The sequence below is a fragment of the Cyrtonyx montezumae genome, unplaced genomic scaffold, assembly GCF_038088225.1.
Source record: "Cyrtonyx montezumae isolate F1298 unplaced genomic scaffold, pur_monq_1.0 scaffold_8, whole genome shotgun sequence".
NCBI lineage: Eukaryota > Metazoa > Chordata > Aves > Galliformes > Odontophoridae > Cyrtonyx > Cyrtonyx montezumae.
In genome coordinates, this window is record NW_027072089.1 from 67,756,567 (window position 1) to 67,783,188 (window position 26,622).

The 26,622-nt window shown below is 37.2% G+C and overlaps 1 protein-coding gene across 6 annotated transcripts in view; it reads right to left on the reverse strand.

Moving 5' to 3' along the window:
• The window catches only part of CTNND2 (catenin delta 2), a 619,666-nt gene that overhangs the window by 99,642 nt on the left and 493,402 nt on the right, over nucleotides 1-26,622 (reverse strand). For all 6 annotated transcript variants that reach the window (XM_065752045.1, XM_065752047.1, XM_065752046.1 and 3 more), the window contains one exon: nucleotides 24,695-24,878. In XM_065752045.1, the coding sequence (XP_065608117.1) occupies nucleotides 24,695-24,878 (184 nt within the window). The remainder of the gene's footprint in view (nucleotides 1-24,694; nucleotides 24,879-26,622) is intronic.

The window sequence follows — 26,622 nt, forward strand, 5'->3', positions numbered from 1 at the left end:
AGCCTACCAAGTCAAGCACTCAACAGGTTCCTCTCATTACTGTACTTCTGCCTGCCTGTCCAATCCTTAGGCTAAATGTGGTGTTATTCTATGGCCTCTGAGTGTGACCTGTGAAGCAACTGACCTCTAATATCAGGTTTTGCTATTTTGTTGTTTTTGAAGAGATAACTGTCACAAAAAGAATTTATACAGCTATCTTTAAAGAACTCTTTCTGAAAAAAAGGCAACTACAACATACAGTACATTCTGTAAGGATTCAAGGCCCAACGAACCACATCTGCAAGAAATAAAAAATGGTTCTAACCCCTCAACTCACATTTTGTGTTTCCTTTTGAAGTGCAACTTCTACTTAAATACTGCAGGCAGAATTGCATTCAGCAAATATTTTAAATTACAGAATAAAAACAATCCCAACAGCAGCAAATTTGTGATGTTTCACTTCTTTGACATGCAACTGGTTGTGCGAGAATTAATTGCACTTATGAACACCTAGATGTTTATCCATATACCATTGTTAATGTGCTACCTGCAGGAGGTGAAACTCAGCCTGACCACTGTGTTCACTCAGTTGGCAAGAGCTGAAATATAGTGTCACTTACAGCCCTTGGGAAGAAGCTGCTGTAGTGCAGACTCTGAAAGTCATAATTGGAACAGCTTAAAGACGCCATTGCAAAGACATTTTTCTCCATTTTGAACTGTAACATTTCAAACATGACTCTTTCCTAGAATTTATTAAGAGGCTTTGAACAACAGTGGAGCTCTGAATGCGTCACAGACCTTTAGCAGAGAAGGGTGGTGTGATGTGTGTGACCCTGGCGGGCAGCTAAGCAATACTCTGCTACTCACACTCAGATATGAGACTAAAAACGAATAAAGGCCACTGTAGCCAATACAGAACTGAAGAAAATTGGACTTCTATTGCCACTAAAGTCTTTTTCTGTTTCTTTTTTGTACGAGGAAGCACAATAAACTGGTCAGACTCAACAATTTACAACAGCTGCCTTATCCAGTGAAAGTTGTGTAAATTAAAAGGAGAAAGTACCAGCTGTAAATTCAGCCTTTACTTCTGCTCAGACATACATTGTGTAGGGCCAGTTGCACTCTGCAAAACTTAGGAGGCCCTCATTTCAATCCCTAATGACAGAGTCTGATCTATTCACTGTCATCTAACCATGTCATAACCATTTACATCGTACAGCTTCTCACTTTAAATTGTCTTGGTATCTCAGGATTGCAAGGATGCAAATACAACATTTTGAAAAACGCTGTCAACTACAGCAAACTATAATAAAATACAGACCCTAAGGACACACAAATAAATGGTAAGAGGAGTCAAGGGGGCTGATTCACAATCACATCTGGATTGATAGCATTTATTTCACTTTTCAGAAGACTTATGGTAGTATCTCTAACAAATGGACTTCAATGAAACTAAGCAACCACGGGATAATTAATAGATAATTGTTAAAAGATAGGAAATAAATGGTCAGTCCTCACAATGGAGGATGGTCACCAGTGGAGTGATTTATTCATAAGCTATCAGGAATGGGAGATCAACAATGAAATGAGAGTTTGCTGAAGGTAATAAGTTATTATTCAGGGTAATAAGACAAGTGATAACAGAGAAGTGCTGTAGAAGAAGTTTAAATTTAATGCAGATAAATGCTAAGTGATACATTTGAGAAAAAAAGGTTTAAACATTTCTGTTTTACTTACTTCCTGATTTTCCTTACAGTGTGTTGGTCTTTGCAGCTGACTGCTAAAACCTTGGGATTATAATGTATATCCATGGAAAGATGGCAAAACACTCAATAGCAGCCAAATGAGCAAAATAAGGCACACATGGCAAACTACATAAACTGTAACAGTGAACAGTACTGAACTACAGTATGTATAATCCTTACTAATACAGCTGAACTCAAAAAGTTTCAAAGAAAGGCTACATACTTCCACATGAGGAAAAATTTAACAATCCAGAACCCATTGGTTTGAAAGTGTGACAGATAACAGGTGGAGTAGAATACAACACAAATTTATGAGTTCATTATGGTCACAGAAAAGGCGAACAAAAATCAGCTTTTTGCTACAATTGGAAAACTGGGTGTCATCAAGGTGAAAGCAGACAAGGCAGGTTTAAAACAAAAGGACATCCTTCCCCAAAACAAGCAGTAGCTGGCAGAAAAGTATATTTGGGCTCAAAGTGAAGTTTTTTATTATTTTTATGATGTTTTATTTTTTATTTGGGTGAAGTTCATGGAAAAAACTGCTTTGGGTCTCTTGCTTTCATGTACAAAGAAAACACCAAGGAGTCATTCAGCTTCCCAGAGAGAACGCATAATCTCAATAGCCATTCAACAGCAGAAGAAAGGAGAGGTGTACAGTGTTTCAGGAATGGTTTCTAAATCAGTGCTCGGAGCTGATGGACTGAGAGCCATACCTTTCCTAACCCCTATATGTACAAGGTAGAAAAGAGTACTTCTCCACACAGATGATCACAAATGGTACTATAGTTGCACTGTGCATTGCACGTGAACTAACTGTACCAGAATTAGGTCAGGCACTTCTGTCCTACATGTGTCTTGCTCGAACTTCTGCATGGACACAAAAGCAATGGAACAAACTAATGTTGTTAATGCAAGCATTATTCCCCATGCCAGCCTCCAGATAAATGCCCACATGGCTGGTGGAGCACACTTTGGAAGTACTGCTAATGTAATCTCTTTTCCCTTGTCCATCCACTCTAGTCACAGTGAAACTCAAAAATAACGTGTCGGGTGCTCCACTGCTGCAAAGTAGTCTCTCCTGTTTTTCTTCTTCCTATACAGATTGGCATCTTATTCAGAAAAAAACAAACAAAAAAACCCACTGATCGAACATAGATGGCTTCAAATTAAACTCATTCTACCTATTACATATCAGATTATTTTCTTTAAATGCTTACAAATTGGCCTATTTTGATGATCTTAATTGCCTTCCTCTAAAATCATTGTTCAAGCAATTTCTAACGTATTTAAATTCAGGTTATTTGTTCATCATTTCTATGTCTACTTTTCTCCTCCATTTAAAGATGAAGACTGTATTTATCATGTTTAATCCCGTGGGAAAATCTATTTTGCGTTAGTCACATTCGCAAAAAAAATTCCACGACACGAAAAATATTTCCTTTTTTATTTTTCATTGGCTATATTATTAGGAAAACCTTGGCATCACAATTGCATTTATAACAGCAAAGAAGCAGGCAAAATGCTTTGGAGTTCAGAATAAGCACTGAAAATATACGTATTTCTGCAAAAGACAGTAATTTACTGTGTTAGAAAATATTATCCTCACTGTGTTTATCTGCATTTCTTACACTGCTGACATCACTCTGTAAAAACCTTTACATTGTATGTCTTTTATGTAATTGTAAATCTTTAATATCTGTACAGGAAAAAAACCTGCTCTCCTTCAGTCAAAATTTTAACATTTACAACTGCTGGGATAAAGGATTTTCTTTCCTACCTTTCAACTTCGGAAAAAGGAATTTAGCCAACTCCATACAACATGTGAAATTCCTTGTCATCGTCTGATGCATTTGGCATTTTTTTAGATTTAGAACAACTAGTACTAACAAATGAAATCAAAAACTCTTAGGTTTGATAGTACTTTCCCCTTGGCTTATTCCCAGAGTAGCTCATGATTTTCAGAGATACACGTGAGCCTCTTCTCTGCACTCACAGAAATATTTGCCATGTCTGTTTTGATTATGATCAAAGTACAACTCCAGAAGCTAACGTGGAATCAAAATGCATTCCTGACCCGCTGCCAGGTTTTACCCTGAATTGTTCAGTGCTAGCATGCTAGAACACCCTAACTACGGAATCTACATTTGTCTCTAGACTAACACGAATCAGATTAAAAAAGAATACACAGAAAGAAGATTTTAGGTTATATCTCTTTGAAGTTCATTCATTAAACATCTTTCTTAAAGAACTAGTTTGCTCATCTTTTAATCACTCTGTCAAGGAATTATGAACCCATGAAGTCCTGACTGTTTGTACTCTCTGGCGTCACTACCTGACTCTTTTTAATCAAATGCTTAGAATATATATAGTCTTATCATGCACTCCAGAGGTCTTCTCTGAAAGAACAAACCTGCATCACCCCACAGAAACAAAAAATAAAAAGCAATTTGAAATTCCAGTGAACTTCAAGTATTACCCATACATTCTCTTAATTGTGTTATAAAGGAACCAATAATGTTTGAACTACTAAATTACAGATCCCTCTCTTGCTGATATTAATAGGGCCTCATTTTTTGCTCACATGTACAAATTAAACACCGAAGAGTCAGTCAGCCTCCCAGACACAAACAGGCAATCTGAATATCTAGTGAATATCTGAATATCTAGCCCACTAGGTGAAAAAACGTCCTTATTCCACACAGACCCATTGTCCATGTATTTAAAGGACCTCCAAATATTTCAGTCACACAAATTCAGCTTGCACAGGTAAAAGCCCTGTGCTACAACTATCAAATTCCTTCTAAAAGACCAGACAGTAAAAAGATGAACGTGTAATGATCTACATATATGAGTGTCTACGGAAAAACGAAAACTACAATTTAAAGAAAAAAAGAGAAAAGTACAGCTTGCTTATTATATACAAATAAATGCAGAACAGCACATGTATGATGGCAAGCTAATCTTAGGGAGGGATTTAATTAGATGACTTCTCTTTCTGTCAGACTAACATTCTGTCTAGGCAGGATTACAATTCATATGTGACTTTGTGCACTGCAAATATAGATATAAATCTGCATTCTGGATCCTATTCTGACATATGATAGTATTCTTTATGTTCTAATACTCACTTTTCAGTATACTATACTGATTTTTAAATTGATATTGTTATTACTAAATCAAAACAATCAGGTTTGGATCAGGTTTTACAAGATATTATATATTCCTTTCACAAACCACCACAGGCACTGAAGCTCAGTAAATCTGCATGTATGTGCCTACAAATTTGAAACATTTAAAAACATTATTATAAAAATACTTCTTGTAAATCAAAATACTGGAAAGTAATACTGCTATTTTGCTTTGGCTTTAGATTCAAGTGAAAAAGGTAAAAACCAAGAACAGATCGTAAACAATGCCAATAGTTGTATTTAGCAGAGTTACTCATTTGAAAATTCTATGAATGAAGATTAAGCTCAGAAAAATGCATGACTTGCCATAAGCAATCCTATCAACCTAGAGGAGCAAACAAATACGATCATGATTGCTCAAGTACGATGACTCACCCTAACCTATAAAGCAATCTCCCTGTCACATCTGAGTTTCAAGTGCCTTCCTGTATCTTCCTTACAGTCTTGAAAAAACATTATCACTGCAGAGCCCTGAGAAGAAAGGATGGTAAATCAGCTTTGGTTGTTGACTAATCAGATAAGTACAATTAATTACAACACCAGTTTGTTCATCAGATTATTAGGTTCATCTCTTCCTGATCAGCTACTTAGAAAATGTAATACACAAGATAAGACAAAGTCACCAAGCAGAACATTCATTAGAATATTAGAATTAAACAAATTAAGTTACAGCACAGCATAGAAAACTACAAGTTAGATATTTTCCATCTGTACGTGATGCTCACATTGAATTTACTGAGTATTTCTACAAACATGAGAGGGATCTTTCTGCTATATCAAATTACACATTCTTGTAATTTTATGTAAGTCAAGACTAGTTATTAGTCATTAATTCTACCTTTTATCTTACTATCATTACCCACTTGCTCTGTTTTACCAGCATTTCCTTCATAATATTCAGTTAGGCACCTTAAAATATGCTTATTACTTGCTCGTATTATTTCTTTCTAGTCATATAATTCATTTTTAGAATGCTTTTCATGTGAAATTGCATTTTATTATTTCCAGAACAATCTCTCCCCTCAATTTTATTTTTATATTTTAACTCCATTAGAAACATCAAGGTGTCTATGCTACTTTCTGCTAATAACATCTTACAGTGTTATGATTTTTTAACCCTAAATATCTGTAAAAAAGTCATTAAAATAAATTACCTAATTGTAAAAAAATAAACTGTGATGCACAGTAAATCATAATTCTTACACTTGGGCTAAATTTGCCTTCAGCTTAAGAAATAAATATGTATGTTCATGTCCCATTTTCATGACAGTTAAACTGAGATTGCCAGAGTGTATATCCTACCTCAGATTATGTCACTTCATCATATCTCTAAACGGTTTTATGTGCATACTGAGAGATGATGAAAGAACTGACCCTCTAGCATGCCCTTCAGACTAATGAGTAACTGTGCATCATCGCTGCTTGAAATAACCTGTAAAAAAAGAAGGGAAGCACTCTACCACAACCCTACCTACCCCATCTAGCCAATGCCATAAAAATCAATGTACAAACATTTTTTACTACTAGCACTGTTGTCACTGCTCTCTACCCCTTTGGCTTATACCCTAGGGATGATGTCTGACAACTCAGCTTTCATGCCAAAATGAACCTGTTACCAAACTCCACACTGCTCTCTCTCTTGGTGCCCAACTTTATTGTTCAGCAGAAATCACTTGGGAGGAGATTGATAGCAGAGACTTAATTTTTCCCTTTTCATTTTATCACACACCCTTTGAAACAATCCACTGCTCCCTGTTAAACTAAAGACCAACTTCAAACTTGCCATCACTGCCTCAAGCTGCTCACACAAGAAACTCTTGCACTTATAGCAGGATCTATTTCTCCATCTTTTGTTTTGCCACAAAATGTATTATGCTTGCCTTCATAGATTTTACTTTCCCTTCTGCAAATGTATTTGTTCAGCAAATATTCACTTAACAAGTTATGATATCTGCTGTGTCCTGATTCTTCCTATATAAAAATTGAACCAAAACGCCAAAGGAAAGGATGAAAGTGTAAGAGAAGAACAAAACAATGGACCTTGCCAGAGCTGTGTGCAGTCTTACAGAGTAAAAGTCTTCTGCAGAATCACGTTCTTTTCCTTGTGATCACTTTTGTATTTTTTCCATCAAGTGTCACCTGACACAGGGGCATTACTGTGCACATTTTGGGCCAAGGAGCACAGTGTGTTTATCTTCTAAAATCTGACAATTAGACAACAAAAATAGCTGGGTGAGTGGAGGAGGGGAATAATTATGCAAACTGAACAAGCAGACAAAATTGAGAGCTGTTTTGAAATAAAAAGTTACTGTGGCGAAGTTCAGCTAAAATTTCTCCAAAATCATTCCTACTATAAGCGATTTCAGTAGCTGTGGTTATTCTTTAGTTGACATATACATGCACTGACTGACAGACACTTAGCAGCATCAGACTTGCTCCCAAGTGCCTTGCTTTTATGACACAGCCTGTGCACAAATCTCACCTCTGCTACAACGCTATGACTGTGGCTGTGTTATGTATGGGAAGAGTTGAATCACTTGTACACTCTCTGTGCCAGTCAAAGACCAAATTAGCAAAACGATAATTACAGTTTATAGAGGTGACTGTTCTTTTATGAATAAACACTCATTCTAATTTTGTAATTATTATTTCAACATTCTCATTTAATTGTCAGTTACTCAACAACACAGCTCCCTCTGGTATAGAGCAAACACAATTCCCAGAATCACAGTCAAATTTCCTGTATTAAGTACAAGAGAATACAAATTATTCAATGCAACTTTATCAAGCTCAGAGCTTATCTGATTTACATTGCCAAAGCTTTCTAAAAAAAAAACAAAAAACAACCCACTAATCCCAGACACTGGTGGATTTTTTTTTTCTTTTTTTCTCTTCTGTTTTCCCTCCTGAGCAGGTGGCTGTGATACAGCGACACTCCATCAAGTCGATAGCTGCATGTATCAGGCATCACAATGTTCCAGTTCCCTGTGCTTGAATTATCTCTGTGTCCAGACCAGGAGGTACACAGAAGGCCTGTGTGATTGCAAACGATAAACTACCTGTCTGCTCCGAGGGAGCTGATTCAAGAACAGGCACCCAAAAAGGTGGAATTATTAGTTACAATCAAAGCATTCTACCTTTGTTGCCCTTCTCCAGACACCTTCCAGGGCCACTGTGGTTTTCTTGTAGTGAGGGCCCAAAACTGAACACAGTACTCGAGGTGCAGCCTCACTAATGCTGAGTACTGAGTACAATCAAACCACTTCTATATTATTTAACTCACCTCATCTTTTATGCACACTTGTACTTCCCTAACACCTTCACACACCTGTGACCATGGCCAAGGATAAGGATGTCACTTCAGCCCAGATCTGGTCTTCAGTTCCTGTCCCAGAGCTGGTCTCCAGCCCTGATTCTGGCTTCTTTCATATTTCCTACTTTTGGAGCTTGTTTGCTTCCTCATGATGCTGCCGCATGGCTCAGGGTGCCTGTTGTGATGCTGCTGCTCCCTTAGTTCACAGTTTGCTTACCTCCAAGAAGCTTCCCTGCTTCTGCTGCTCCATGACACAGCTCAGTAGGCAGCCGACCGTACCTAACCTGTTATTTTGGTCTTGAGGATTCTGTTTACTGATGAAGTAGTGCTTTTAGATAAACGTCTAGTATTCTGAATGCCTCAGGATCTGCATATTTAACCAGCCTAATCTGAAATATAGGCTGGTCTTTGTAAGTGTAAAGTATATGGGCTAAATCTGAGGTCCCCTGAATCTCAATTCCCCCATCAAACCAAAGCTCTAACACTATCATTTTTTAAATCAGCTCTTCTTATACCTTTACACATGCACACACTGGATGGTCAGACCAGTCCTGCTTTTTCTTATTTATTCTGTGGATGTGGTTCTCTCTGTAGGATGCTACACAACTAAGGACCTACATCCTCTCCAGACACCCGGGGCACCAGAATTAGTGGTCCTCAACCAGGGCTCAACCTCTCTCCCTCCCCTCACTGTTATCAGTATCAGACAATGATACAGGCTCTGCTGTGTACCAGAGCTTCTCCCTCTTAGATGCAAGAAACCTCATCACTGCTTAGACTGAGGGAACAGCTGTACACTGCATTCCAGGAACACACACTGGCACTGATCTGTGCCAATGAACACAACAACACACATGCACTATACTACACAGACCCTTCTGCTGAAGGAAGCTTACTGACATGGTATTTGAATTTCTTTATTATTCTTTATATATATTCTTTATAATTTCTGTAGTATTTAACCCACACTGACTTCCTCTGGGATGCATGTTCTATCCTGACAGTACTCACTGAGAAAAAGCCATTCTGAAGCTCTTTGCTTTCTGCTCTCCTACTCTGTAGGTGACTTCCCAAGACAAAACTTAAGAGAATTTACCTGTTAAGACTGAGACTTGAGTTCTTCAGTCTCCACCCTTTTGCCCATCACAGATTTGTCTTCCCCGTGCATCAGAGGACCCACATTCTTTCTTTTTGCTTTTAGGATATGTATAATGGTAACACCTCCCTCGGTGACTGCTTACGTCCCCACTTTGCTCCAGTTAGGTTTTCATCTTTGTTGTTTCACTCTCAAGTGTCAAAACTTTGCCAGGTATTATGGTTTCCACTTTTTTTCTCTTCTTGTACTTCAGCTTGCTATGAAGCTTTCCACCACCAGTCTCCAGTCTCTGTAGAACAGGGAGGTCTGTTTCCAAGTTCTCAATGTGGTTTTGTACTTTTTTTTAATTCAGTGAGCACCCTTCTCTTATGAAGCAGCTCCACAGCGGGTTCTGCCTTGTGGCTATAAAGAAAGACCTGGTCTGCAGAGGTGCCAGACATTTATATCAGGAACAGACACCCAAACAAATCATGTTTGGCACAGATAAAGTGCCACATAATGACCAGCACAGACTGTGGCCTCTCAGAAAGTTACTACACAGTGAGCAATGGCAGCATCTAGATTCTTAGGCTCCATCCAGACGCTTCTTCCTACTGCCTCTTGATCTCCTTTGCCATATTTCTCTAGCATGTGTTATCCTTATTTTGCTTACAAGTTAGGATTTGCCCCAGTTCTCCTGACATCACAAACTCCAGTCTTATTATGTGCTCCTCAGGGTGTCCATCCTCCTCTCTCAGACAATCCTACATTCAGATTCCTTAAAGTTACTACTAGTCATAGCCTTCTCTTCCATCTCCTCTCCTCAGATGGAGCTGTGCCCTCCTACTTGGTTCCAGGCAAACAGTGTCTCCCAACGTATGCTTCCATTCAGCATTCCTCATCCCAGACACATCCATCCTATGCAGTTGAGGAAGATTTTCATGCTTATAGCACTGAGTGCCGTAACATTTTCCCATACAGAAAAACAACAAACTCCAGCAGAACAGACCACACATTTTGGGTAAACACAAGCTGCAATAGGAAAGTTTTTCAAAATCCTTTGATACTACTGCTTTTAGTGAGAGAGTAGCAGAAATTCTGCTGAGAACAGAACACGGAAAGACCTCCAGCAGAGAGGAGTAAGTGTGAAATGAATGATTAAGCGGGAAAGGAATGAATAAGCTTCGATACCTGGCAAGAGTCACAATCCAAAAAACACTGCATGCCTACACCAAGGTTAACCCCAGCTACCCAAATATCACTGTACATACAATGCATCTCCTTACTATTAAAAAAATAATAATAATTTGGAATCCATCATGAAAATTGGTTTATAGTTTCACTGTTACCCTCACAATACATTCCTTGATTAAAAAATGGGAGGAGCCATTGGTTAGTATAGCTTTAAAGGAGAAAAGGAAGTTAATTAGTTTTAGCTTGTGGGAGCTACTTCTAAGCTTTTGAATAAGGAAGGCCAGTACATCACAGTCATCAAAGTATTAAATATATTCTTAAATATTTGGTTTTATCTACTACATCTGGTAATACAAGGTCTGGTTTGTACTAAATATCTCCCAAGCACTCTGTATACTAACTGGAAAATATTTTGATATGTTAATTTTGCCGAAGCAAGATCAATTAAAGTTCTCGCAAACTTGGAGGAAATTATAATGATCTCTAAGGATTACAATGCTTTTACTTTTTAAACACTAAATCTTTGGGGTTTAAAGTACAAAGATATCTAGAATAATAATCTACCCAAATCTTTGAAAAATGACTGGCTCTATAACACATCCAGTAGCAATAAAACATAATGATAGGGCTCATGCTATGAAAAACTAACATTTGTTTACATAAATTACCACCCATTTAGTAATTATACTGTATGCCTGTGATAAGGTCAAGTAAGATGTAACCATGGCAGAAGCAATTCTGCATGCATTAGATGGTCTAGACAGAACTATGATAGAGAATTAGGGTGGATAATAAATCAGCTAGTGCTTTGCATGTGTTTCAGGATAGGCAGAGCCACAACTCTGAAATAAAAAAAAAATCCTCTTTCCACTCTCTTAAAGAAATTCTAACAACTGCTGCTATTCAATCCAAAGATGGTATCAAGAAAAGGAAGTAAAACACATATTTACACATATGAATGCACACACAGATGCACACACATCTTTTTGGTCAGTTAACACATTATTATAATATATTTCGATGGGACCTTGAGCAACGTGACCTAATGCAACATGCTACTACCCATGACAGTGTGGGAAATAAATGATTTTTGAGGTCCCTCAAAACCCATATTGTTCTGTGATTCTATGATTCTATTTTCATTCAATTTAACAATAATATCCAGGTCTTTAAATTATCCGCAGGTTTGGGGAAGCAAATGATAAAATAAGCTGGTATTTAGAAAAGATCATCTGTGTATATACACGTGACACATAGGAGTAGGATGCCTCTATACAGCCAGCACTTAATTCAGGTGTTTAGTTAAGTAACCAACCTAAGCAGGTCAAAAACTGCTTTCATAATCAAAAGAAGAGATTAATTCTCTGAAGTCCTCTCAGATGAAGATGTTGCCTACTTACTCTTTGGTATCTCAGTATTCTTAATTAAAACTAAAATCAGAAAACAACACTATTCGAAAAACCTCACCATTCTGGGGAATCTGGGGCTCTTTCAATGCCAGAAAGCTCTTCTAGTCCACTAATTCTACAACCTAATTGAATTAGTTATTTTCCTAAACAAAATTACCAATCCAGTGAAAAGCAAAGCCTAAACAAAATAATAAAAAATATGCAAACACCTCAAAGCTTTTAAAACAAATAAAAAGTCACACATAGTTCACACATAGAGTCCAGTTGGAAGCCTGTAACTAGAAGTGGTCTCCAGGGGTCAGTGCTGGGTTCAGTCTTGTTCAGCACCTTCATCATTTACCCGGACAGTCAGATAGAATCCACACTCAGCAAGTCTGTCAGTGACACAAAGCCTGGAGAAGTGGCTGACACACCAGAAGTTTGTGCTGCCATTCAATGGGACCTGAACAGATAGGAGAGTTAGGCAGAGAGGAACCTGATGAGCTTCAACAAAAGGTGTAGAGTTCTACATCTGGGGGGAAATAACCACATGCATCAGTACAGGTTAGGGGCTGAGGAGAGCTGGAGAGGAGCTCTGCAGGGAAAGACTTCTGTGTCCTGATAGACAGCAGGTTGGTCATGAGCCAGCAGAATGCCCTTGTGGCCAAGAAGGCAAATGCTATATAGGGATGCACTAAAAAGAGCATGGCCAGCAGACTGAGGGAGATGATCCTCCTCTTTTACTCTGCCCTGCTGAGGCCACATCTAGAATGCTGTGTCCAGTTCTGGGCTCCCCAGGTAAGAAAAAACAACAGGTATCTTATAGAAGTTAATTGGAGGGCGACAAAGGTGATTAGGGCCTGGAGCATCTCTCATATGAGGAAAGGATGAGAGATCTAGGATGGTTAAGTCTGGAGAAGACTGAAAGGGGATCTAATCAATGTTTATAAATATCTAAAGTGTGGGAGGTACAGGACAAGGTCAGACTCTTATTAGTGAGTAGTGACAGGACAAGGAGCAATGGCCAAAAACTGGAACAAAGGAAGTTCCACACAAATAAGCGGAAAAACTTCATTAGAGTGAGTGTGGCAGAGCACTGGCACAGGCTGCCCAGAGAGGTTGCGGAGTCTCCTCTGGAGATGTTCAAGACCAGCTTGGATGCCTACCTGTGCAACCTACTGTGGAACCTGCTTTAGCAGAGCGCTGGACTCGAGGAGGGCGGCTGGACTGAATGATCTCTAGAGGTCCCTTCCAACCCCTACAATTCTGTGATTCTGTGACTGTCCTAAGGGTTGGAAAAAGGACCACATTGTTTTTGTGCCAGGTGATGTCCAATGTAAAAGACATCGCCTCAGTAACATCACTACCCGTAATGTGAATTCACTAAAGCTGTGTTTTCCTTCCTAGATTTGTCCCAAGATCTGATAATTCTCTTTTGCCTAGTAAACATACACAGAATCTCATAAATGTTTGTTTCTGCTTGGTCCTCCTGTAGGTGAATACAGAACAGAATCATTTGAATTTGCTGTGCCCTCCTCATCACAATAGCTAGAAAAATAATGCCCCTCCTTCTCCACCTCTGAATTCATATCTAGTTTATTAACTAAATATGACATCTCCGTTCTTTCTGTGGGGTTACAAAGCTTAAATATTCCTGAGATCTCAAGCTGTGTACAGGGACAGGCAGACTTAGGTCTACCCACTGACATGAGCAGCTGGAATGCATCCAGGCTATAAGCATACATAACATGAGTAACTACCAAAAATACATGCAGCACTGCAAATTTTCTGATATTTGTACAGAGTACAAGACACCCCTTCTAAGTACGAGGTCTGGCAACCAAAGACAGTAACTATCAATCAAAATTAATCAAACTGACTGACTCACTGACTAATAAGTTCAATACGAATTAATTATATAAACAAACCCAAGGAATTCGGTGAATATTTTGATGTAAATAATTTTATTTTCCTATTTATTCCTTTTTTTTTAACTTTGTTAGTAGTTTCTGAAAAAGATCATATACTTGTGCATGCCCAATATTCATACTGTACCCTTCCATGACTATCTCTTTGGAAATGCTTTTCAATTATAGCACTTTTGTGCATAGCAGACTGGATATAAAGATAGATGACTGACAGCAGGGAAAGAGGAGGAAGTATTTCAGAGCACTTCTGTCCTTCAAATGAAAATGCTGAAGCTGTAGCCAACTAACTATAATAAATGAGTACCTGACAAAAAGAAATGAGCTGTGAAAATAAAAAAGCTACCCCAGGATGAATACTTCAAAACTACTTTGTCACAGTAATCCTCTGTAGGTAGTGTGCAAATCTTGCTAAAAATACTAACTAATGTTTTTATATAGTACATTCAGATGCAGTTAAATTGCAGAGGAATTAGTACTTAAGAAAAAAGAACGCTTGCATTCTTTCAAAAGAAAATTTTGTCAACAGTAACATGACTTGAAAATACAAAACGAAACTAACATAGGGAATACAATTGGAAATATCCTTAAACCCCTGAATCTCTCTTTGTTTAGCTCTTTAAAAAGAGAGAAGTCTTCCACTTTGTCATATTAGACAGAACTTTCTCACAAACCTTGGTGACGGAAGACAGGATAAAATTCTTATCCCATTTAGTTGTTCCAGTAGGACTAAGATCTTTTCAAAGGCAAGAAGTGTCTGCAAGGCTGTGAGCTTATCACAGAGCTATGGCTGCAATTAGCACCACTTACATCTTGCTCTATCATCTCTTACTCCACATGCACAGGAGTTTCACTTCAGCATGGCTAGAGAAACATTCATATTTGATACAATTCACGAAACTGAATTAGCAACAAGCACCACATGCTTTATACTTTTGCCTTTATCAAAATCTCAATTTAGACCAAATTATTTGTCCATTTCACTAATTATCTCTGAAAGTGGGAAATCCATTTGATTTCAAGTAACGGACATCATCTTTGTTAAAGTGTTCTTATTAGACTGTCCTCTCTCAGTGAAAAATCTTATAAAGTGATAAAACTCTTCCATGACTATGAAGACATGTCATGACAATAAGAATACAAGCTCGATGCTCACCAGGCAGTTTCACAAAAGATGACATCCAGAAATAACTTGTTACTTCTCAGTCTTGAACTCAGATATCATGAATGTGTTTAAAGCAGGCTTGGCAGTCTACAGTCTACTTCAACACACTCCCAAAAGCTGTAGTTTTGTTTTACTTCTTACTTACTTGATTAGGAGGTTTTGTGAGAAAACGTTTCCAAAACATGCAACAGCAACAACATTCCCAAGTGTAGCTAGTGGGGACTGCAAGTCTTAGAGTTTTAGTACTAAGGATATTACTGTAGAGTATTTTTCATGAGCTCTCAGTAGCTCACCAAGTTACAGAAATTTGGAACACTATCAAAGCCTTCTTGCAGCAAAAGTCTTGAGCACTGGCTCAACTTGAGCTACTGGCATTAATTACTCTGGTGCTTGAAGTGTGACAGTTCACATGCTCAATACATTCTGAACCAGCACGATAAAATGTTTACTCTGATGTTGGTTCACTTATCCAGAAGGATGAAGAAAGATCAGCACACTTCAAACAGATATCTCTACTGAAAATCCTCAGACCAACCAGAGAGATCAGATGATCTTCTCACTCCTATGGGAACTTTCTTCAGATTTGAAGCAGTCTATCACAAGATGACGTGGGAAAGCTGCACAGATATACCCTGTCTTTCCTTCACTATGCAGAGTCATGTGCTTTCTTCACATCTCCAGTACTGCATACAGTTTCAAGAGGAGAAAAGACAGTTAATACAGAAATTGAGTAATTAGGGCTAAAAAGCCTCAACCCTCTTCAGAGTTACAGAATATATTAAAGTGTTTGTAGTGAAACTGAGTGGGCGTACAATCTCTTGATGCTTGTGTTTCTCATTTTCCTCGGGTAAATGAAACATCGGTCACCATGACCTCAAGTAGTCCTAGAGAATTGTCACAATCAGTTTTTCTGTCACGCTGAGACGAAGAGTATTTTCTGCAGAGCCAGACTAAATCAGCTTTACAGAGTAACCATTCACAAAGGAGCATCCACGACTGTCAACAGCCAGCAAAGCAACAGCTACCACAGTCGATGGTGGCTCCAGCTGACACCTGCGGCCCTCCTGCTGCACTGCAATTTATTCTAAGCAAAAGAGCTCCTGGCCAATGAGCCAAAACAGATGAGGCACAACTCTGTTCAGCGTCCCATGTAGTGACCACACTGTGACATGTTCTACATTACATGCAATTCCACACTGCCTCAGATTCTTTGCAAAAAGAATAGGGCTGTGCCACTGTGCCATTCAGCTTTGCATCTGGCTATCGAGGAGGCCCCTTACAGTCAGCGGGACTTGGCGTCTGCTCACACCCAGTCAGCAGGCCACCAAGATGCAGCTCATACTATATTATGAGTTCCTGAAAACCTAACTGCCAAGCTTCACACTCGCTCCTACACAAATGAAAACTGTTCCGAAATGGAAAAGAAAAAAGAAACAACAACCCAAACCACCAAGTAATCTAAATCCTTTCACAAAACAAACTTTCACTTTCTTTAGAACATTCACATCGACACTGGGCAAAACTGTGACAGAAAGGAATGTAAATGAACACCATATAAAACAGGGAAATGTCAGCAGGCATAATTTTTACATTAGGTGTTAGTAAACAGCAGGAATTCACCCTGAAGTGAATAAAAACCACCTGGGTGACTGGGAAAACAGTCAGTCATTCAAAACATACTTGAGAAATTTACCATTATCCTAATCGAAGGCTGGGGAAACCATAAACAATAAAAGGCAGGAGCTGATAGTTTTGTTATCATTGCTGAACTGCAGAATATCATGAGAGAAAGCAAAGGTACTGAAGACATTCATTTGAGATGTGTGTGTGTAGAATTTTCAGCAATAGTATATTAGTAGTTTACAGGAAGAATGTACTCCTGCCACAGAAACATGTAAATGGTCCCTTGCATAGCTTCATAGAATCACAGAATTGTAGGGGTTGGAAGGGACCTCCAGAGATCACTGAGTCCAACCCCCTGCCAAAGCAGCTCCCTAGCCCAGGTTGCACAGGTAGGCGTCCAGGCGGGTCTTGAACATCTCCAGAGAAGGAGACTCCACCACCTCTCTGTGCAGCTGTGCCAGTGCTCCGTCACTGCACTGGGAAGAAGCAGCTGTTTTTTTTTTTCCCCTAAAACTAACTAACCCACAAAAATATTCAAGAAAATAAAAGATCCTAGTTGAAGAAGTTCAAAATTGGAAAACTTTGACAAAGAGGTACAGTATTTTTAATTTGTATATACACATGAAGTGCCATTGAGAGTAACACAAGTTTTATCACACAGGTATCACTTAAATAATATTTAGAAAATGGAGGTTCATCAGTACTTTTTGGTTGTCTTGATCCAAAGTCATTAGGAGTTCATTCTGCACTGGATGACAGATTTAGGCAGAATAATGCCTTCTGTCTCACCAGATGAAATGATGGAGGAAAAAGGCATCCTGCCAAAAGCTGTTACATTTTTCCTATGTGTAGGAGAGTAAGAAGTGTTTCAAAAAAGTAAGATGTGCTACTTTGCAGATCAAAGCAGAATACAAAAGGTACTCCCTAACAACAGTTCAAAAAGAAAGTTTTTAGTTGAGATTTTTATAAAACTTGAGTGAAGAATGAATTTTCAGAGCTATGTGGAACACGTAACAACAAGGAAAACTTTAATCAGGAACGCTGAAAAAGCATTGAACTTGAGTGTCATTTGAATACCAATGCTATAATTAATACAGTATGACCTTGTATAAACCTTATGAATTTGTTCATGAATATGTAAAATGGGAGTAACTGCAGTGTTATGAAAAAGTGGGGTGCTTAAGGATCTGACACAACTACATATTTCTTTCTACTTGTAATTCTCACTTGAGTATCTTCTGAATAAAAATATTACAGCAGTAATCAGAGGACACTGATCTATTCAAACTAAAATCTCCATCCACCCCAAATTCTATCATTAGGTTTTTATTTCAGCTACATTTCTGAATCATCACAGCTTTTTGTAAGGCACAGTCCTTCTCATATCCTGCATAAATTTGTTTCCTAAACTTTATGTGTAAGTGTGGCCATCTCTGTGGCATTTCCAAATGGTTTGTGATTTTTTTCCAAGACTGGGTCCTTCAGCATCTTGAAAAAGTGAAACACCTTCCACATTCGATTGACTCTTTATTCATTTTCTCTGACTTTGATTTGTCCTTGTAAGATCAGGAATATGGCAGTGAACAATTATAGATGAGTTAGTGAAAGTTTTAGGCCTTTTAAAAAATACATATTTTGCATATCTCATGTGCATGAAAGCAGCCTGTCTGCAAGTTTTGAATTGAGGTGCCTGAAATTAGGACACTCAAATTCATAGTTAAATATCGACATCATCAGAACTGCAAATGGTTTTAAGAGCTGATGAGTCAGTGATTGTCTAGAAATACTCAAAATGCCTAAAAAATTGACTTTTTTTTTTAGAGCCTACTCACTGATTAAAATACTTGCCATGAGGTAAACGCAACTTAGAATTTACTACTTTCTATTTTTTCCAAAGGAGGAAACGTAAGTTCAGCTTCTTTCCCCTGCAGTGAACTATGTTTCAGTATGATACTCACTGAAGTATTACCAACCTTATTAAAGTTATTCAAAATTCACCGTGTACAAGAAACTCTGATCTACTATATTTCAAAGTAAGCCGTGCAATTAAATTTACTGCCTAATTTATTTTTACTTCTATTTCAGGATATAAATACGCCGTTCAGCTTTACTCTAGAAAGAAAGACAAAATGTAGAAGTTATGATCAAGGTACTTTCATTTATACTACATGTATTTACTGAATTTCTAATTATTTGGTAGCCATTTATACAATATATAAGAGAAACTGTTCTTGGGCTTTTCAAAATACTGGAGGGCTGACATTGGTGCCTTTTCAGCTTGTAATCACAGTGCATTCCTGGGGCCCAGGAGCATAGATTATGTAAGTTTAACAAGAATCTTGGTTTTAGCGAAAAGGAATTGAATTGCACTGAACCAGACATTAGAAACTCCAAAGTTAAGTTTTTCCTTGGCTTCTTGGCAAGGCTTTTGTCTGCAAATACTTCCAAGTCCAGGTCCTGGAGAAACTCCCAAGCCAAGGAGAAATATCAAGAGAATGCATGTTTGCTTAACAACAGATGCACCAATATAACTCTGGAGTCTAGGAACTCTTACTAGATTCAACACCCTAACAGTGGCCCAGTGAGGTTTAACACATGGTGTGCAGCCATGTAGGCTATATAAAATATATGTTTCACCACAGTACATGAGTAGAATGTAGCTAGATAATTAGTGTAAAAACTGCTGATCTGATGATATTTGAAAGTTAATTATGTTAGCTTTGTATTAAAAAGACAAGAACAGTGGTGCTTTTACTTTTCTCAAGGCTTAGAGAGGACTAAAAATCTAGGAGGAGGATAATTTGAGGGCGTGGATTTGCACAGCTCCATCTCTAAAAATGTGTCATGCTGTCTCAGTATGCTTCCAAGTAGTTGTCACTCTTTTGTGTCTCTTCTCCAGAACTGCCTATGGCAAAAGCCCCTCCCTTGAATGGGCTGTTACTGAAAATGCTCAGTTAGTAAGGGTTTTGACCATTATAACCTAAACCTAGGTTTTAACAAGCTTCACAATGGAACACAGACTTTGTATTATCTGATTCCAAGACTGCAAGGCCAGAGAGTGAGCTCTAGACAATGCAAGGGAGCAGCTGAGATGGGTTGCTAAGTTCAATATCTCTTTATTTATAACACCATATAATGATGAAAAAACTCTGCCTGCTGTTCACATGAGAAGAATAAAAAAAAAAAAAAGCTGCAAAGGTCCTGGTCCTACTACAAAAAGCTCATTCCATTTATGCCCAAATGAAGATACACAGAACCTGAAATTGTTAGTAAAGACAGAGAGACATGTTTCAGCTTTATCAGTGAGTCCTCTTATATATTTATACAAATGTTTATATATGTGCATATATGTACCAGTTTAGTACTTTAAGAAGTTTTATATGTACATCAAATCAAGTTTCTACACATATATATATACTCTTTTTTTTTAGAAATGAAACATATGGCAAATAATACTATTTATTTTATGCTGCTCCCACACTTTCTTTTGTCAGTATGCAGCAGAATGTCATTTTCAAAAGAGATTATAGAAGTTCCTAAGAACACGAATCAACAGTCTTTGGATGCTTAGAAGAGAGCTGGGGGAGAAATAAGGCTGTGGGATAAATGCATGAACTGTAAATGTTTGTGAAACAGATCATTCATCCGCAAAGTAGTTAAAAAAATTTGCTTTCAGGCTTCACAGTTAAAACAAATTGTTGTGAAAAGGGAATTTGTTCTGTCCAAAAGTTGATCTATCCAGAAAATACTACTGGGTCTGCTGCATTCAATCCATGTTTTAAAAGCACTTTGCCCCTTTGCTTTTCTATTCTGAGCGCTTGCTATGTATGTTTTCATTTGAAAGAAATAATTCTTAGTGTTTTGTGAAAAGATCTGACAAGTAAGAAAATACAAAACAGCAAAATATGAAGGGTATGGAGCTTTACAAAGAAAAACTCCTATACAGTTTCAAATCTGATGCTGTAAAGGGAAATCTATATTTTAATACATCACTGATTTTCATATGATGAAAAATTAATTAAAAATTAACATGGAAGAAAGAAAAAGGCATCATTTTCTGATTTTGAATCTTAAAATACAGATGTGGAACTTTAAAGCAATACTTTCTTAAAACTCCTTAAAGTCCTCAGGTGACATTCTGTTACTGTAAGCTCATGTCGAATTCATGACAAAAAAAAACAGTCTCTCCAGATTCTAAACTGAACATCAGGAAAAGACTTCTGAAAAGATATTGCCAGAGATTTTTTTGGATGGTCTTTGCGCAGAGATCTAGTGATATGTCAGCTTGAGAGTTCAGGTCAAAAAAACATTGTACAAAACGCCTCCTGTTGATTATTAAATTTCAGAGTAGGGACACTCTAAGCCCTCCTATAAACAAATGGGACACAAAATTCTGCTTTCACTAGACTTTCCCTGGAGTGTCTACAGAATCAGAAGGTACGAAACAGACAGACAATATTTCACAAATGCAAATAAATCAGTCACAGCTGAACCTGAAAAGAAAAAAGAAGCCAAACATTCAGACAGCTTATAGAAGTAATGTACAGACATCTCAGTGGAGCAGCGAGTATTTCGGATGACTGCTCTAAGATGTCATATTGAATCCTGGTAGTTTCTGAATTATGAATATTAAGAATCAATTTATAATTAACAGATATAAAGCAGTATTTAAAGATCTGAATTATCTAAACAATTTCAAATATTCAACTTCCATGAAATTAAATAGCACAATTGTGTATTATTTTCTTTTTTCTAAGCATGACAGTACACAACCATGGAGTTTGTAAAGAACCTCTTTCAGACAAAGAATATAACAGGAAAAGAACATTAGATTTTGCAATCTTTCATATGATTTCATACAGATTTCAGGTGGATTATTGTATGACTGGAGTTGTAGTAGTTGTCCCACACAGCATTTTAAAAACCTTTCAAGAGCTTCCTTAAAAATTGTAAAGAATAAGCAGGTAAGAGTACTAAAATCATACTTCATCAGCAACTATGTAAAGGGAAAAGATGAAGAAAAATCTCATCAAGAAACTGAGAAACAGGAAGATAGCAGAAAGATAAATAATCATACAATACATATATCAAAGATCTGACTATTCCTATATAATAGCCAATGCAAACTATATATGGGCACTCCATATAGGAAGGATTATATTATTATAGCACCTCTCAGATATTACTTAATGCTTTAACAGTGGATGCATCAGAAAAACAAAAGACACTTAAGATTAAAAAAAAAAAAGCCTCCTAGCATATCTGCTAGCATTAAATCTTATGTAATCCTGCCTGATGTCTCTAAAATCTGTCAACATTACTGATTTAGAAACATTAGTCAAATAGTTTGAAGATCAGTTTCCTATGCTACTGAGCACTACCACTGAAAATCTGGGTGCAGCTGCTATGAATCAACATTCCCTTGCAAACCAGCTCAAAAAAAAGGGGGACAAGAAAGCAGCAGAGGATAACCAAACAAGAATCTGAGAGCTAATTCTCTTCTGGAAGATGGCAATGGAGTTTACCAGATAAGCACTGCAATGTCTTTGCCAGTCCATTTTATCTTCTTGGTTTATAATATCTTCCCGGACCATGAGATCTTGAAATGGAAATCTGAAGCTTCTATCTAGTCATAAGGGGAAAGTGTGAAAACTGTTTCAAGCTTATTGGGGGTGGTAGGTATTTAAGGAATGTTAGTTAGCATATTAGCAGCATAGAGGCACACTGCTTTCACCAGCTGCAGTAGAACTCAGCTTTCTAATCTTTTCTTTCTGTCATTCACTGTTTTCTTCAACCCTGTTATTTTATATGAATATAATAAAAAAAAAAAACACAAAAAAAACCCATTCACCTCTTCAGAGGTCAGTTAATACTTTTGCTCCTTGAGAAGTCTCAAATTTTGCATTTTCTTCAAAGGGAGAGATTTTCAGTAGTGATTGAGGAGATAAACAAGAAAATTCCTGCTAATGAAGCAAAAGTAAACTCAGCCCTCTCCAAATGTTCTGGCTTTGTCAAAGAACAATCACATGGACTAAGTGGGATGAAGTTATCTAAAGATGGGCAAAGGTTAAACAAATACCTCAATTAGATACAGAGGGAAGAAGATGCACCTGGGAAGAAAGAAGGGTTTGAGATCAGAAAGGTAAAAAAAGACTTCCAGTCGTTCAAGGGCCTAGGGTTAGAAGGAAAGAAGTCAAACCAGCTTAGGACAAGCAGCTGAATTATTGCAGCTATCTGGGAAGGATTCAAGAGGTATCATATGCACAATCTTTTGCAGGCAGATATGAGCTTATTTTGCAAGAGCCAACCAGAAGCCATTCTGCTATGACAGAGTACTATCAAGCACTCGGCAGTAAGCACTTGCTGCAAAGCAGTGTGTACTGTATCAAACAACATACCATTCTCATGTGGCCACAAGTCCTCAGGCTGACCCAGAGTGCAGGCTACAGTAAGCTCACATCAGTTTGCAAATAGGCGTGCACATACTCACAAAAAGAAAGAAAGAAAGATTTCAAGACCAATGTGACATGAATTATCAACTAAGAGGTGGGAACTACTGACTTCTGCAGGGTCAGGGGTGGGAAAAGCAGCTGGAGAAAGTAAACAGGAAGATATCTGTGGTGTAGGGAAACCATCACTGAATATGCATGTGAAGAGAAGGGATCCTGCAAAGGCCCAAATTTATAATAGACATTTTTCCAGAGGCAGCTATTTAACTGAGGCTAAACATCAGAAGTGTGAAAAGTATCAAATGGTAAAAGTCCGTTTGGAATAACCAATGTCATTCTACCAATATGTTTTTTCTATGGATTTGAATGTAATGCAACATAATTATATCACCAAACTCCTTTCAAATTATTTCCAAATCAGTAAAACTCAGATGTAGTTACCCCCCAACCACATAGCATGGTGTAGCTGATATCCACTTATACATACCTACGTAATTATATTTAAGTTCAATACAAGTATATTTGCCTTCTATATTACCTTCTATATGTAAGTGTCTACTCATTACATATAAAAATCAATAATAATAATTATTTTTTTCCCTTAAGCTTTCCATATTTCACTTCTGTAAGGAAGACAGTTCATTTGATGAATGCACAAGGAGAAAAAAAATGCTTGCTGGAGATAAGTAATAAAAAACTGCCATTTTATTTGCCTCCTAATAAAATAATCAAATAATGTTTTTTGATTTACCTCTGTCCAGTGGATTTCTGCTTTGGATGAAACATAGAACACTTGTATCATTGATAAATACTATTCACCCAACAATTTTCCTAAAACAATTACCTAATTAATCTTCATAACAAGTATATGAGATAGAGAAACTCCAGTATAAAAACAAACAAACAAACAAAAAATCATCACTTGAAGAACTTGCCTAATGAGTCAACTCACTGATATGGATTGGAATTCAGAGATATGATTCAGTCCTTTTGTGAAGGTTTGTCAGAACTGAAACCCTTCTTACTCATCCTTACTATTTTCATTCTCACACCTATGGTTTTGTTTAGGAATAGATACATCATGTTGCACTTATTTGTATGAGTGCAACTTGGTGTTATGTGTACAGTTGGTACACATAACATGTATTTAATGATCTATTTAGGTATGCCAGTTGCACAATGCTTAACTGATTGGTCTCTAATTCCACTGTGGTTTTCATCTTCACAGAGCAGAAAAAAATCTATTTGATATATTTATTATAACTTTACCAATGGTATTGGGAACCCTGAAGACGTTACTTTTTCTAAGCATCTACACTGCTTAATTAAAATGGGTGTAAGAGTAAGAACATACTGACTTCACTAAGGCAACTGGGGAAATGGGAAAAATCTAGAAGGAAAAGAACATCTACAATATACAAGCTTTGATGAGGAGACTGGTCAAAGAAAAATGGCAAACTTCTAGGGATTGCTTCTGAATGGCCCGAAGCTTGTTTTCTAATTAATTTTAGACTTGATGTTTACAGCACTGAAAGTCATCTTATTTGCTGACAAATAAATTATTTATTTTACAGATGCCTAAGAATGAAAAATAGCAATTCAAACCAAAGCAAGATGGCTAAGGCAAAGCAAATGTTTTGCTGCACTCACCTTAGGCACCCAGTGGCGTTGCGCAGCACCTGTGATGAATGAAGTTGTATTTTATGATCATCCTGGAGCGGAGAGTTTTCCCATCCAGAGTGAGGGATGATCACTGCATTGGTCAACACTGCGAGGGCATCCTGGATGATTGGCATTTTCAGTGCATCACAGGAAGAGAGATTCCAGAGAACTCCTACAAAAAGCAAATGACTCATAATCAATGGTTTTGGAAAAAAAAAAAAAAAAGATTGAACAGTTTTAGTTTAGAAAAAAAAATATCACGTGATTATTGCTTCAAAGGAAGCTGTTCTTGGCATCAGAAAACAAGCACACAAACAAACAAATAAATAAAGACTGCTTGTAAATGGAGCTGAATGATACCTGAACACCTCCCCAGTGGGAATAAAGCTTTGAATACACAAATTGTCACAGCACCACTGGAAATTTATCGAAGCTAAGCCCTCAGATCATTCCTACTTTCTCTACTGTGGTAACAACAGGCTGGCTCCACACCTAGCCTTGAAGGGATTCATTCATTTTTGCCTTTATTGTTTTCAAGTTTTGACCCACCAACCAACAAGAAATATTATAATCACCATATAGCAGAGGATGCAAATATGAACACTGTGTTACAATATCAAAAAACAAAGTAAGTGATGGTGGGTGGAAACTGCTAAAGACCTTACAAATGTGGGCTTCAGTGTTTATAAATACAAACAAGAAACACAGGACTTGCTCCAGGTTTTCTTTAGCATTCTGTTTTTTGAGGGCAAGTTATAATTAAACGGGAATCGACCTACATTTTTTGCTTTTCCTTTAAATTTAATTACTTCGGTGGGAAGACTGTTTTAATTATGCAACTTCATGTTTTAATTATTTTATACAGAACTGTATATAAATGCAGTAATACTGATAAAAAAAAAACTTAAAATTATCTAAATGTTGTGAACAGACAGAAATTAAAAGACGTCAACTAGATTAAAAAAAACAAAAACAAAACCAGAAATAAAAATACTTATTTTTTCACTTGTTCCTTTAAAACAACATGGAAAAGCGTCTTTGATTTCTGATATGAATGCCCTTATGAAAATAATACTGTATGTAAAGGAATAAAAGCATTCGTTATAATTATTTTCACTTTCTTCTGATCCATTTCTAGTAAATTCCACTGAATTCAACATTTCTTGAAATACCTCGTATTTTGCTGATTTTAGTCAGTACAAAAGACACCGTGGTTGTGGTTTTTTTGCATTTATCTAGACAGGTGTAAATGATGCACATGGTAGAGAAGTAGGATACAAATCTTTCCTCCTTCAAAGTCTGATTTAATACTTCAGCAAGAAAATGTGTTGCTTCACTGTGAAGAAGTTCTGTTTTGGATCTGAAGCAGAACAGAGTTCTCTGATAGTAACAAAACAGCTGCTTGGGTTTCAGGTACCAGTAAAAGCCGTAAAAAAGAAGAAAAAACCCAAACAAACAGAAGCAGCAAACGAGACCTTTCTAGCAAAATTCTTAAGAATATGTATGTATGTAATATATGTAATATCTGTTACTCAGTAGGTTCCTACTTAAAGGAAGGAAACTTAAAGAAATATTATCTTTAAGCTCAGTTTCTCTACTTAAATTCCACTTGACATAAAAACGTACTCAAGAGCCAGGAAGTAAGGTCCAGTTTTGCTAACCAGAAGCAAAACTATCACAGTATCATAATGAAGGGATCACCAGACTAGATTTTGCTGTTCTGTGTCTTTCAACAATGATTATGTCATGGTAGTTAAATAAAACAGCACTGCCCTCTAAGCCTGACATTGACTTTTAAGTTTCTACACCTCATAGTTTTAAGCAGTAAGTTAATTTCCCACTGTATAACAATGCCTTTTATCTAATTTTAAGTCTTCAAATATTACCAACTACATTAATGAACAAAACAATGTCAT